The 12,095-nt window shown below is 49.9% G+C and overlaps 1 protein-coding gene across 2 annotated transcripts in view; it reads right to left on the bottom strand.

Annotated features, from left to right (window-relative positions):
- LOC135056156 (ketosamine-3-kinase-like) overlaps nt 1-12,095 on the bottom strand; it is a 64,571-nt gene that overhangs the window by 25,068 nt on the left and 27,408 nt on the right. For both annotated transcript variants that reach the window (XM_063960995.1, XM_063960996.1), the window contains one exon: nt 9,928-10,019. In XM_063960995.1, the coding sequence (XP_063817065.1) occupies nt 9,928-10,019 (92 nt within the window). The remainder of the gene's footprint in view (nt 1-9,927; nt 10,020-12,095) is intronic.

The following is a 12,095-nucleotide window of genomic DNA, read 5'->3' as shown; positions in this document are numbered from 1 at the left end:
AGCGTAGGAATGACTTCCTCCGGAATGCCCTTTTCCGTCAGGATCCGGTGTTCAATCGCCATGCCGTCAAACGCAGCCGCGGTAAGTCTTGGAACAGACAGGGCCTCTGCTGCAGCAGGTCCCGTCTGAGCGGCAGAGGCCATGGGTCCTCTGAGATAATTTCTTGAAGTTCCGGGTACCAAGATCTTCTTGGCCAATCCGGAACAATGAGTATAGTTCTTACTCCTCTTCTCCTTATTATCCTCAGTACCTTTGGTATGAGAGGAAGAGGAGGGAACACATAAACCGACCGGTACACCCACGGTGCCACTAGAGCGTCCACAGCTATCGCCTGAGGGTCTCTTGACCTGGCGCAATATCTTTCTAGCTTTTTGTTTAGGCGGGATGCCATCATGTCCACCTGTGGCCTTTCCCAACGGTTTACAATCAGTTGGAAGACTTCTGGATGAAGTCCCCACTCTCCCGGGTGGAGGTCGTGCCTGCTGAGGAAGTCTGCTTCCCAGTTGTCCACTCCCGGAATGAACACTGCTGACAGTGCTAACACGTGATTTTCCGCCCATCGGAGAATCCTTGTGGCTTCTGCCATCGCCGTCCTGCTTCTTGTGCCGCCCTGTCGGTTTACATGGGCGACTGCCGTGATGTTGTCTGACTGGATCAGTACCGGCTGGTTTTGAAGCAGGGGTTTTGCCTGACTTAGGGCATTGAAAATGGCCCTCAGTTCCAGAATATTTATGTGTAGGGAAGTCTCCTGACTTGACCATAGTTTCTTCCCTGTGTGACTGCCCCCCAGCCTCGAAGGCTGGCATCCGTGGTCACCAGGACCCAGTCCTGTATGCCGAATCTGCGGCCCTCTTGAAGATGAGCACTTTGCAGCCACCACAGCAGAGACACCCTGGTCCTTGGAGACAGGGTTATCAGCCGATGCATCTGAAGATGCGATCCGGACCACTTGTCCAACAGGTCCCACTGAAAGGTTCTTGCATGGAACCTGCCGAATGGAATTGCTTCGTAGGAAGCAACCATTTTTCCCAGGACTCGCGTGCAGTGATGCACCGACACCCGTTTTGGTTTTAGGAGACCTCTGACTAGAGATGACAGCTCCTTGGCCTTCTCCTCCCGGAGAAACACTTTTTTCTGTTCTGTGTCCAGAACCATCCCCAGGAACAGTAGACGTGTCGTAGGGACCAGCTGTGACTTTGGAATATTTAGAATCCAGCCGTGCTGTTGTAGCACCTCCCGAGATAGTGCTACCCCGACCAACAACTGCTCCCTGGACCTCGCCTTCATCAGGAGATCGTCCAAGTACGGGATAATTAAAACTCCCTTTTTTCGCAGGAGTATCATCATTTCGGCCATTACCTTGGTAAATACCCTCGGAGCCGTGGATAGACCGAACGGCAACGTCTGGAATTGGTAATGACAATCCTGTACCACAAATCTGAGGCACTCCTGGTGAGGATGGTAAATGGGGACATGCAGGTAAGCATCCTTGATGTCCAGTGATACCATGTAATCCCCCTCGTCCAGGCTTGCAATAACCGCTCTGAGCGATTCCATCTTGAACTTGAATTTTTTTATATATGTGTTCAAGGATTTCAAATTTAAAATGGGTCTCACCGAACCGTCCGGTTTCGGTACCACAAACATTGTGGAATAGTAACCCCGTCCTTGTTGAAGTAGGGGCACCTTGACTATCACCTGCTGGGAATACAGCTTGTGAATTGCCTCTAGCACTGCCTCCCTGCCTGAGGGAGTTGTTGGCAAGGCAGATTTGAGGAAACGGCGGGGGGGAGACATCTCGAATTCCAGCTTGTACCCCTGAGATACTACTTGAAGGATCCAGGGATCCACCCGTGAGCGAGCCCACTGATTGCTGAAGTATTTGAGACGGGCCCCCACCGTACCTGGCTCCGCCTGTGGAGCCCCAGCGTAATGCGGTGGACTTGGAGGAAGCGGGGGAGGACTTTTGCTCCTGGGAACTGGCTGTATGCTGCAGCTTTTTCCCTCTACCTCTGCCTCTGGGCAGAAAGGACGCGCCTTTAACCCGCTTGCCCTTATGGGGCCGAAAGGACTGTACCTGATAATACGGTGCTTTCTTTGGCTGTGAGGGAACATGGGGTAAAAATGCTGACTTCCCAGCTGTTGCTGTGGAAACGAGGTCCGAGAGACCATCCCCGAACAATTCCTCACCCTTATAAGGCAAAACTTCCATGTGCCTTTTAGAATCTGCATCACCTGTCCACTGCCGAGTCCATAACCCTCTCCTGGCAGAAATGGACATTGCACTTATTTTAGATGCCAGCCGGCAAATATCCCTCTGTGCATCTCTCATGTATAAGACTGCGTCTTTAATATGCTCTACGGTTAGCAATATAGTGTCCCTGTCTAGGGTATCAATATTTTCCGACAGGGAATCTGACCACGCAGCTGCAGCACTGCACATCCATGCTGAAGCAATAGCTGGTCTCAGTATAATACCTGTGTGTGTATATACAGACTTCAGGATAGCCTCCTGCTTTCTATCAGCAGGCTCCTTTAGGGCGGCCGTATCCGGAGACGGTAGTGCCACCTTCTTTGACAAGCGTGTGAGCGCTTTATCCACCCTAGGGGATGTTTCCCAACGTGACCTATCCTCTGGCGGGAAAGGGTACGTCATTAGTAACCTTTTAGAAATTACCAGTTTCTTATCGGGGGAAGCCCACGCTTCTTCACACACTTCATTTAATTCCTCAGATGGAGGAAAAACTACTGGTAGTTTTTTCTCTCCAAACATAATACCCTTTTTTGTGGTACCTGGGGTAACATCAGAAATGTGCAACACATTTTTCATAGCCTCAATCATGTAACGTGTGGCCCTATTGGAAGTTACATTAGTCTCATCGTCGTCGACACTGGAGTCAGTATCCGTGTCGACATCTGTGTCTGCCATCTGAGGTAGCGGGCGTTTTAGAGCCCCTGATGGCTTTTGAGACGCCTGGGCAGGCACAGGCTGAGAAGCCGGCTGTCCCATATTTGGTATGTCGTCAAACCTTTTATGTAAGGAGTCGACACTGTCACGTAATTCCTTCCACATAACCATCCACTCAGGTGTCGGCCCCGCAGGGGGTGACATCACATTTATAGGCATCTGCTCCGCCTCCACATAAGCCTCCTCATCAAACATGTCGACACAGCCGTACCGACACACCGCACACACACAGGGAATGCTCTGACAGAGGACAGGACCCCACAAAGCCCTTTGGGGAGACAGAGAGAGAGTATGCCAGCACACACCAGAGCGCTATATAACACAGGGATTAACACTATAACTGAGTGATTTTCCCTTATAGCTGCTTATATATATACTGCTGCGCCTAAATTTAGTGCCCCCCCTCTCTTTTTTACCCTTTTGTAGCTTGAAACTGCAGGGGAGAGCCAGGGAGCGATCCTTCCAGCGGAGCTGTGAGGGAAAAATGGCGCCAGTGTGCTGAGGGAGATAGCCCCGCCCCTTTTTCGGCGGACTTTCTCCCGCTTTTTTTTTTATTCTGGCAGGGGTATTTTTCACATATATAGCCTCTGGGACTATATATTGTGATTTTTTGCCAGCCAAGGTATTAAATATTGCTGCTCAGGGCGCCCCCCCCCAGCGCCCTGCACCCATCAGTGACCGGAGTGTGAGGTGTGCATGAGGAGCAATGGCGCACAGCTGCAGTGCTGTGCGCTACCTTGTTGAAGACTGAAGTCTTCTGCCGCCGATTTTCCGGACCATCTTCATGCTTCTGGCTCTGTAAGGGGGGACGGTGGAGCGGCTTCGGGACCGGACGATCGAGGTCGGGCCCTGTGTTCGATCCCTCTGGAGCTAATAGTGTCCAGTAGCCTAAGAAGCCCAAGCTAGCTGCAAGCAGGTAGGTTCGCTTCTTCTCCCCTTAGTCCCTCGTAGCAGTGAGTCTGTTGCCAGCAGATCTCACTGAAAATAAAAAACCTAAAATATACTTTCTTTTCTAGGAGCTCAGGAGAGCCCCTAGTGTGCATCCAGCTCAGCCGGGCACAAGATTCTAACTGAGGTCTGGAGGAGGGTCATAGGGGGAGGAGCCAGTGCACACCAGTTAGACCAAAAGCTTTCTTTTAGTTGTGCCCAGTCTCCTGCGGAGCCGCTATTCCCCATGGTCCTTACGGAGTCCCAGCATCCACTTAGGACGTCAGAGAAAATAAGATTTTACTCACCGGTAAATCTATTTCTCGTAGTCCGTACTGGATGCTGGGGACTCCGTAAGGACCATGGGGAATAGACGGGCTCCGCAGGAGACTGGGCACTCTAAAGAAAGATTTAGTACTACTGGTGTGCACTGGCTCCTCCCTCTATGCCCCTCCTCCAGACCTCAGTTAAGGAAACTGTGCCCGGAAGAGCTGACATTATTAGGAAAGGATTTTGGAATCCAGGGTAAGACTCATACCAGCCACACCAATCACACCGTACAACTCGTGATAAACTTACCCAGTTAACAGTATGAACAACAACTGAGCATCAACCAATGGATGCCAACATAACATAACCCTTTATGAAGCAATAACTATATACACGTATTGCAGAAAGTCCGCACTTGGGACGGGCGCCCAGCATCCACTACGGACTACGAGAAATAGATTTACCGGTGAGTAAAATCTTATTTTCTCTAACGTCCTAGTGGATGCTGGGACTCCGTAAGGACCATGGGGATTATACCAAAGCTCCCAAACGGGCGGGAGAGTGCGGATGACTCTGCAGCACCGAATGGGCAAACACAAGGTCCTCCTCAGCCAGGGTATCAAACTTGTAGAATTTTGCAAACGTGTTTGAACCCGACCAAGTAGCAGCTCGGCAAAGCTGTAATGCCGAGACCCCTCGGGCAGCCGCCCAAGAAGAACCCACCTTCCTTGTGGAGTGGGCTTTCACTGATTTTGGATGCGGCAATCCTGCCGCAGAATGAGCCTGCTGAATCGTGTTACAGATCCAGCGCGCAATAGTTTGCTTCGAAGCAGGAGCACCCAGCTTATTGGATGCATACAGGATAAACAGCGAGTCAGCCGTTCTGTTAACATAAATCTTCAAAGCCCTGACCACGTCCAGCAACTTGGAATCCTCCAAGTCACGAGTAGCCGCAGGCACCACAATAGGTTGGTTTAAATGAAACGAAGACACAACCTTTGGAAGAAATTGCGGACGAGTCTGCAATTCTGCCCTGTCCATATGGAAAACCAGATAGGGGCTTTTACATGACAAAGCCGCCAATTCTGACACTCGCCTAGCCGAAGCCAAGGCCAACAGCATGACCACTTTCCACGTGAGATACTTTAGCTCCACGGTCTTAAGTGGCTCAAACCAGTGGGATTTCAGGAAACCCAACACCACGTTGAGATCCCAAGGTGCCACTGGTGGCACAAAAGGGGGCTGAATATGCAGCACTCCCTTAACAAAAGTCTGAACCTCAGGCAGTGAAGCCAGTTCCTTCTGAAAGAAAATAGATAGGGCCGAAATCTGGACCTTTATGGATCCTAATTTTAGGCCCATAGTCACTCCCGACTGTAGAAAGTGCAGGAATCGACCCAGCTGGAATTCCTCTGTAGGGGCCCTCCTGGCCTCATACCAAGCAACATATTTTCGCCATATACGGTGATAATGCTTTGCCGTCACGTCTTTCCTAGCCTTTATCAGCGTAGGAATAACTTCATCCGGAATGCCCTTTTCCGCTAGGATCCGGCGTTCAACCGCCATGCCGTCAAACGCAGCCGCGGTAAGTCTTGGAACAGACAGGGTCCTTGTTGTAATAGGTCCTGTCTAAGAGGCAGAGGCCATGGATCCTCTGTGAGCATTTCTTGCAATTCCGGGTACCAAGTCCTTCTTGGCCAATCCGGAGCGATGAATATCGTTCTCACTCTTCTTTTTCTTACAATTCTCAGCACCTTTGGTATGAGAGGAAGAGGAGGAAACACATAGACCGACTGGAACACCCACGGTGTTACTAGTGCGTCCACAGCTATCGCCTGAGGGTCCCTTGACCTGGCGCAATACCTGTTTAGCTTTTTGTTGAGGCGTGACGCCATCATGTCCACCTGTGGGAGTTCCCATCGATTTGCCAGCAGCGTGAAGACTTCTTGATGAAGTCCCCACTCTCCCGGGTGGAGGTCGTGTCTGCTGAGGAAGTCTGCTTCCCAGTTGTCGACCCCCGGAATGAACACTGCTGACAGTGCTTGCACGTGATTCTCCGCCCACCGAAGAATCCTGGTGGCTTCTGCCATCGCCACCCTGCTTCTTGTGCCGCCCTGTCGGTTGACATGGGCCACTGCAGTGATGTTGTCTGACTGAATCAGCACTGGTTGGTCTCGAAGCAGAGGCTCCGCTTGGCTTAGGGCGTTGTATATGGCCCTTAGTTCTAGGATATTTATGTGCAGACAAGTCTCCTGACTTGACCACAACCCTTGGAAGTTTCTTCCCTGAGTGACTGCTCCCCATCCGCGGAGGCTTGCATCCGTGGTCACCAGGACCCAGTCCTGTATGCCGAACCTGCGGCCCTCGTGGAGGTGAGCACTCTGCAGCCACCACAGAAGAGACACCCTGGCCCTGGGGGACAGGGTGATCAGCCGATGCATCTGAAGATGCGATCCGGACCACTTGTCCAACAGATCCCACTGAAAGATCCTGGCATGGAACCTGCCGAAGGGAATGGCTTCGTATGACGCCACCATCTTTCCCAGGACTCGTGTGCAGTGATGCACCGACACCTGTTTTGGTTTCAGGAGGCCCCTGACTAAAGTCACAAGCTCCTGAGCCTTCTCCTCCGGGAGAAATACCTTCCTCTGGTCTGTATCCAGAATCATGCCCAGGAAGGGTAGACGCGTCGTAGGGATCAGCTGCGACTTTGGAATATTCAGAATCCAGCCGTGCTGCCGCAACACTTCCTGAGAGTGTACTACGCTGATCAGTAACTGCTCCTTGGACCTCGCCTTTATGAGGAGATGGTCCAAGTATGGGATAATTGTAACTCCTTGCTTCCGAAGGAGCACCATCATCTCCGCCATCACCTTGGTAAATATTATCGGTGCCGTGGACAGGCCAAACGGCAGCGTCTGGAATTGGTAATGACAGTCCTGTACCACAAACCTGAGGTACTCTTGATGAGGCGGATAAATGGGGACATGCAAGTAAGCATCCTTGATGTCCAGCGACACCATGAAATCCCCCTCTTCCAGGCTTGCAATGACCGCTCTGAGCGATTCCATTTTGAACTTGAATTTCTTCAGATAAATGTTTAGGGATTTTAAATTCAAAATGGGCCTGACCGAACCGTCCGGTTTCGGTACCACAAACATAGTGGAATAGTAACCCCTTCCCTGTTGACTGAGGGGAACCTTTACCACCACTTGCTGGAGATATAGTTTGTGAATGGCCGCCAATACTACCTCCCTTTCCATGGGGGAAACTGGCAATGCCGATTTTAGGAAACGGTGAGGGGGCGTCACCTCGAATTCCAGCTTGTATCCCTGAGACACAATTTGTATAGCCCAAGGATCCACCCGTGAGAAAACCCACTGGTGGCTGAAATTTCGGAGACGCGCCCCTACCGCACCTGGCTCCGCCTGTGGAGCCCCAGCGTCATGCGGTGGATTTAGTGGAAGCCGGGGAGGACTTTGGTTCCTGGGAACTAGCTGTATGGTGTAGCTTTTTCCCTCTACCCCTGCCTCTGGCAAGAAAGGATGCACCTCTGACTCTCTTGCTTTTTTGTGAACGAAAGGACTGCATTTGGTAATACGGTGCTTTCTTCGGTTGAGAAGGAATATATGGCAAGAAATTTGACTTCCCAGCTGTAGCTGTGGAAACTAGGTCCGAGAGACCGTCCCCAAATAATTTCTCACCCTTATAAGGCAAAACCTCCATTTTTTGTTTTTTCGAGTCGGCATCCCCTGTCCATAAGACCCTTCTGGCAGAAATGGACATTGCGTTTATTCTAGAGCCCAGCAGGCAAATGTCCCTCTGGGCATCCCGCATATATAGGACAGCGTCTTTGATATGCCCCAGGGTCAGTAGAACAGTGTCCCTGTCCAGAGTAACTATCTCCTCCGAGAGATTATCAGTCCAAGCTGCTACCGCACTACACATCCAGGCCGAAGCAATTGCTGGCCTCAGTAGAGTACCAGAATTTGTATATACAGACTTCAGGATAGCTTCCTGCTTTCTATCCGCAGGATCCTTCAGGGCGGCCGTATCCTGAGACGGCAGAGCCACCCTCTTAGATAAGCGTGTCAACGCCTTGTCTACCCTAGGGGAGGATTCCCAGCGTAACCTATCCGTTGGCGGGAAAGGATACGCCATCAGTAATCTCTAGGAAATTACTACTTTCCTATCAGGGGAATCCCACGCTTTTTCACATAATTCATTTAATTCATGTGAAGGGGGAAAAGTCACTTCTTGCTTTTTCTCCCCATACATATAAACCCTCTTGTCAGGGACAGGGTTTTCCTCTGATATGTGCAATACATCCTTCATTGCTATAATCATGTAGCGGATGGCTTTAGTCATTTTAGGCTGCAACTTTGCATCATCGTCATCGACACTGGAGTCAGACTCCGTGTCGGCATCTGTGTCCACCATCTGGGACAGTGGGCGCTTATGAGACCCTGACGGCCTCTGAGCTGTGGGATCCGACATGGGTTGAGACCCTGACTACATCAGCTTTATCCAACCTTTTATGCAAGGAGCTTACATTATCATTTAACACCTTCCACATATCCATCCAATCAGGTGTCGGCACCGTCGGCTGCGACACCACATTCATCTGCACTTGTTCTGCCTCCACGTATCCTTCCTCATCAAACATGTCGACACTGACGTACCGACACACCGCACACACACAGGGAATGCTCTGACTGAGGACAGGACCCCACAAAGGCTTTTGGGGAGACAGAGAGAGAGTATGCCAGCACACACCCCAGCGCTATATAACCCAGGGATTACACAGTACCTTAGTGTTTACCCAGTAGCTGCTGTTTTATATAAAATGCGCCTAAATTTATGTGCCCCCCCTCTCTTTTTCACCCTTTTTCTACCTTGATACTGCAGGGGAGAGCCTGGGGAGCCTCTTTCCAGCGGAGCTGTGGAGAGAAAATGGCGCTGGTGTGCTGAGGAAGAAGGCCCCGCCCCCTCAGCAGCGGGCTTCTGTCCCGCTTCTATGTGTAAAAAATGGCGGGGGCTCGCACATATATACAGTGCCTGGCTGTATATATGTGTTATTTTGCCAAAGGTACTCTAATTGCTGCCCAGGGCGCCCCCCCCCTGCGCCCTGCACCCTACAGTGACCGGAGTGTGTGGGTGTGCTGTGGGAGCAATGGCGCACAGCTGCAGTGCTGTGCGCTACCTTAAGTGAAGACAGGAGTCTTCTGCCGCCGATTTCGATGTCTTCTTGCTTCTGCCGGCTTCTGTTCTTCTGGCTCTGCGAGGGGGACGGCGGCGCGGCTCCGGAAACGGACGATCAAGGTTAGGTACCTGTGTTCGATCCCTCTGGAGCTAATGGTGTCCAGTAGCCTAAGAAGCGCAACCTAGCCGCAGTTAGTAGGTTTGCTTCTCTCCCCTCAGTCCCTCGTAGCAGAGAGTCTGTTGCCAGCTCTCTGAAAATAAAAAACCTAACTAAAATACTTTCTTCTTAGCAAGCTCAGGAGAGCCCACTAAAAGCACCCAGCTCTGGCCGGGCATAGATTCTAACTGAGGTCTGGAGGAGGGGCATAGAGGGAGGAGCCAGTGCACACCAGTAGTACTAAATCTTTCTTTAGAGTGCCCAGTCTCCTGCGGAGCCCGTCTATTCCCCATGGTCCTTACGGAGTCCCCAGCATCCACTAGGACGTTAGAGAAAAAAAGAATACTCTGCCACAGAAAGATCTCTCGTTACTTTTGGGAATGTGATCCCAATCTGTAATTACCCACAATTCCGCTTTCCTTGTTCATCTTCTCCTGTAGCCTCTGGTTATGGAGATGAAGATCTGCCAGCTGCTCTCCAAGCTTTGCAGAGCATCTGAAAAATAACAACTTATTAAACTCCAGCAACAATAAACACACAGCTGCCTTTTTTTAATTAAAAAGATTAATGTGGCTCTTCTAAAAACCCATATACTTTCAATCCTCAAGGGAGTGGGGGGTAATGGCGTGACTGGACACTAGAATATGTATGTAGCACAAAAGTAACGGACATAAATGATGGAGATAAATTAAAAGTATATGAATGTGGACGGTGTCCCAACTTAGCTATGGTCCATTCAATTAGCAGATTGCAGATGAGAAAGGACATTAAAAGGGACCACTGTTCCATTTGAGGATGGCAGAGACTATTCTTATATATAGGGACTGAAACACAGAAAGGGCTACATTCTGCTTCATTCAACACTAGTTGGAGAGAACAAATTAGTCCATGGGCCAAAACCAGATTTTTTACTAATCGGTACCAGTAAAGGGGGCAAAACTTTGTTGTATTTCTTTTGTAGAACTATGATAGTAGAGTTGTTTTTTAGTATGATAACTAGTGATGTGCACCGGAAATTTTTCGGGTTTTGTGTTTTGGATTTGGTTCCGCGGCCGTGTTTTGGATTCGGACGCGTTTTGGCAAAACCTCCCTGAAATTTTTTTGTCGGATTCGGGTGTGTTTTGGATTTGGGTGTTTTTTTAAAAACCCTCAAAAACAGCTTAAATCATAGAATTTGGGGGTCATTTTGATCCCATAGTATTATTAACCTCAATAACCATAATTTCCACTCATTTTCAGTCTATTATGAACACCTCACAATATTATTTTTAGTCCTAAAATTTGCACCGAGGTCGCTGGATGACTAAGCTAAGCGACCCAAGTGGCCGTCACAAACACCTGGCCCATCTAGGAGTTGCACTGCAGTGTCAGACAGGATGGCAGATTTAAAAAATAGTCCCCAAACAGCACATGATGCAAAGAAGAAAAAAAATAAGAATTTACTCACCGGTAATTCTATTTCTCGTAGTCCGTAGTGGATGCTGGGAACTCCGTAAGGACCATGGGGAATAGCGGGCTCCGAAGGAGGCTGGGCACTCTAGAAAGATCTTAGACTACCTGGTGTGCACTGGCTCCTCCCACTATGACCCTCCTCCAAGCCTCAGTTAGGTACTGTGCCCGGACGAGCGTACACAATAAGGAAGGATTTTGAATCCCGGGTAAGACTCATACCAGCCACACCAATCACACCGTACAACTCGTGATATGAAACACAGTTAACAGTATGAAACAATAGAGCTTCTCAACAGATGGCTCAACAATAACCCGATTTAGTTAACAATAACTATGTACAAGTATTGCAGATAAACCGCACTTGGGATGGGCGCCCAGCATCCACTACGGACTACGAGAAATAGAATTACCGGTGAGTAAATTCTTATTTTCTCTAACGTCCTAGTGGATGCTGGGAACTCCGTAAGGACCATGGGGATTATACCAAAGCTCCCAAACGGGCGGGAGAGTGCGGATGACTCTGCAGCACTGAATGAGAGAACTCCAGGTCCTCCTCAGCCAGGGTATCAAATTTGTAGAATTTTGCAAACGTGTTTGCCCCTGACCAAGTAGCTGCTCGGCAAAGTTGTAAAGCCGAGACCCCTCGGGCAGCCGCCCAAGATGAGCCCACCTTCCTTGTGGAATGGGCATTGACAGATTTTGGCTGTGGCAGGCCTGCCACAGTATGTGCAAGCTGAATTGTACTACAAATCCAACGAGCAATAGTCTGCTTAGAAGCAGGAGCACCCAGCTTGTTAGGTGCATATAGGATAAACAGCGAGTCAGATTTTCTGACTCTAGCCGTTCTGGAAACATATATTTTCAGTGCCCTGACAACGTCTAGCAACTTGGAGTCCTCCAAGTCCCTAGTAGCCTAGGCACCACAATAGGCTGGTTCAGGTGAAACGCTGACACCACCTTTGGGAGAAACTGGGGACGAGTCCTCAATTCTGCCCTATCCATATGGAAAATCAAATAAGGGCTTTTACAAGACAAAGCCGCCAACTTTGATACTCGCCTGGCAGAAGCCAAGGCCAATAACATAACCACCTTCCACGTGAGATATTTCAGATCCACGGT

This window comes from Pseudophryne corroboree, chromosome 3 (genome assembly GCF_028390025.1).
Source record: "Pseudophryne corroboree isolate aPseCor3 chromosome 3, aPseCor3.hap2, whole genome shotgun sequence".
NCBI lineage: Eukaryota > Metazoa > Chordata > Amphibia > Anura > Myobatrachidae > Pseudophryne > Pseudophryne corroboree.
This window is presented reverse-complemented; position numbering and strand designations above follow the sequence as displayed.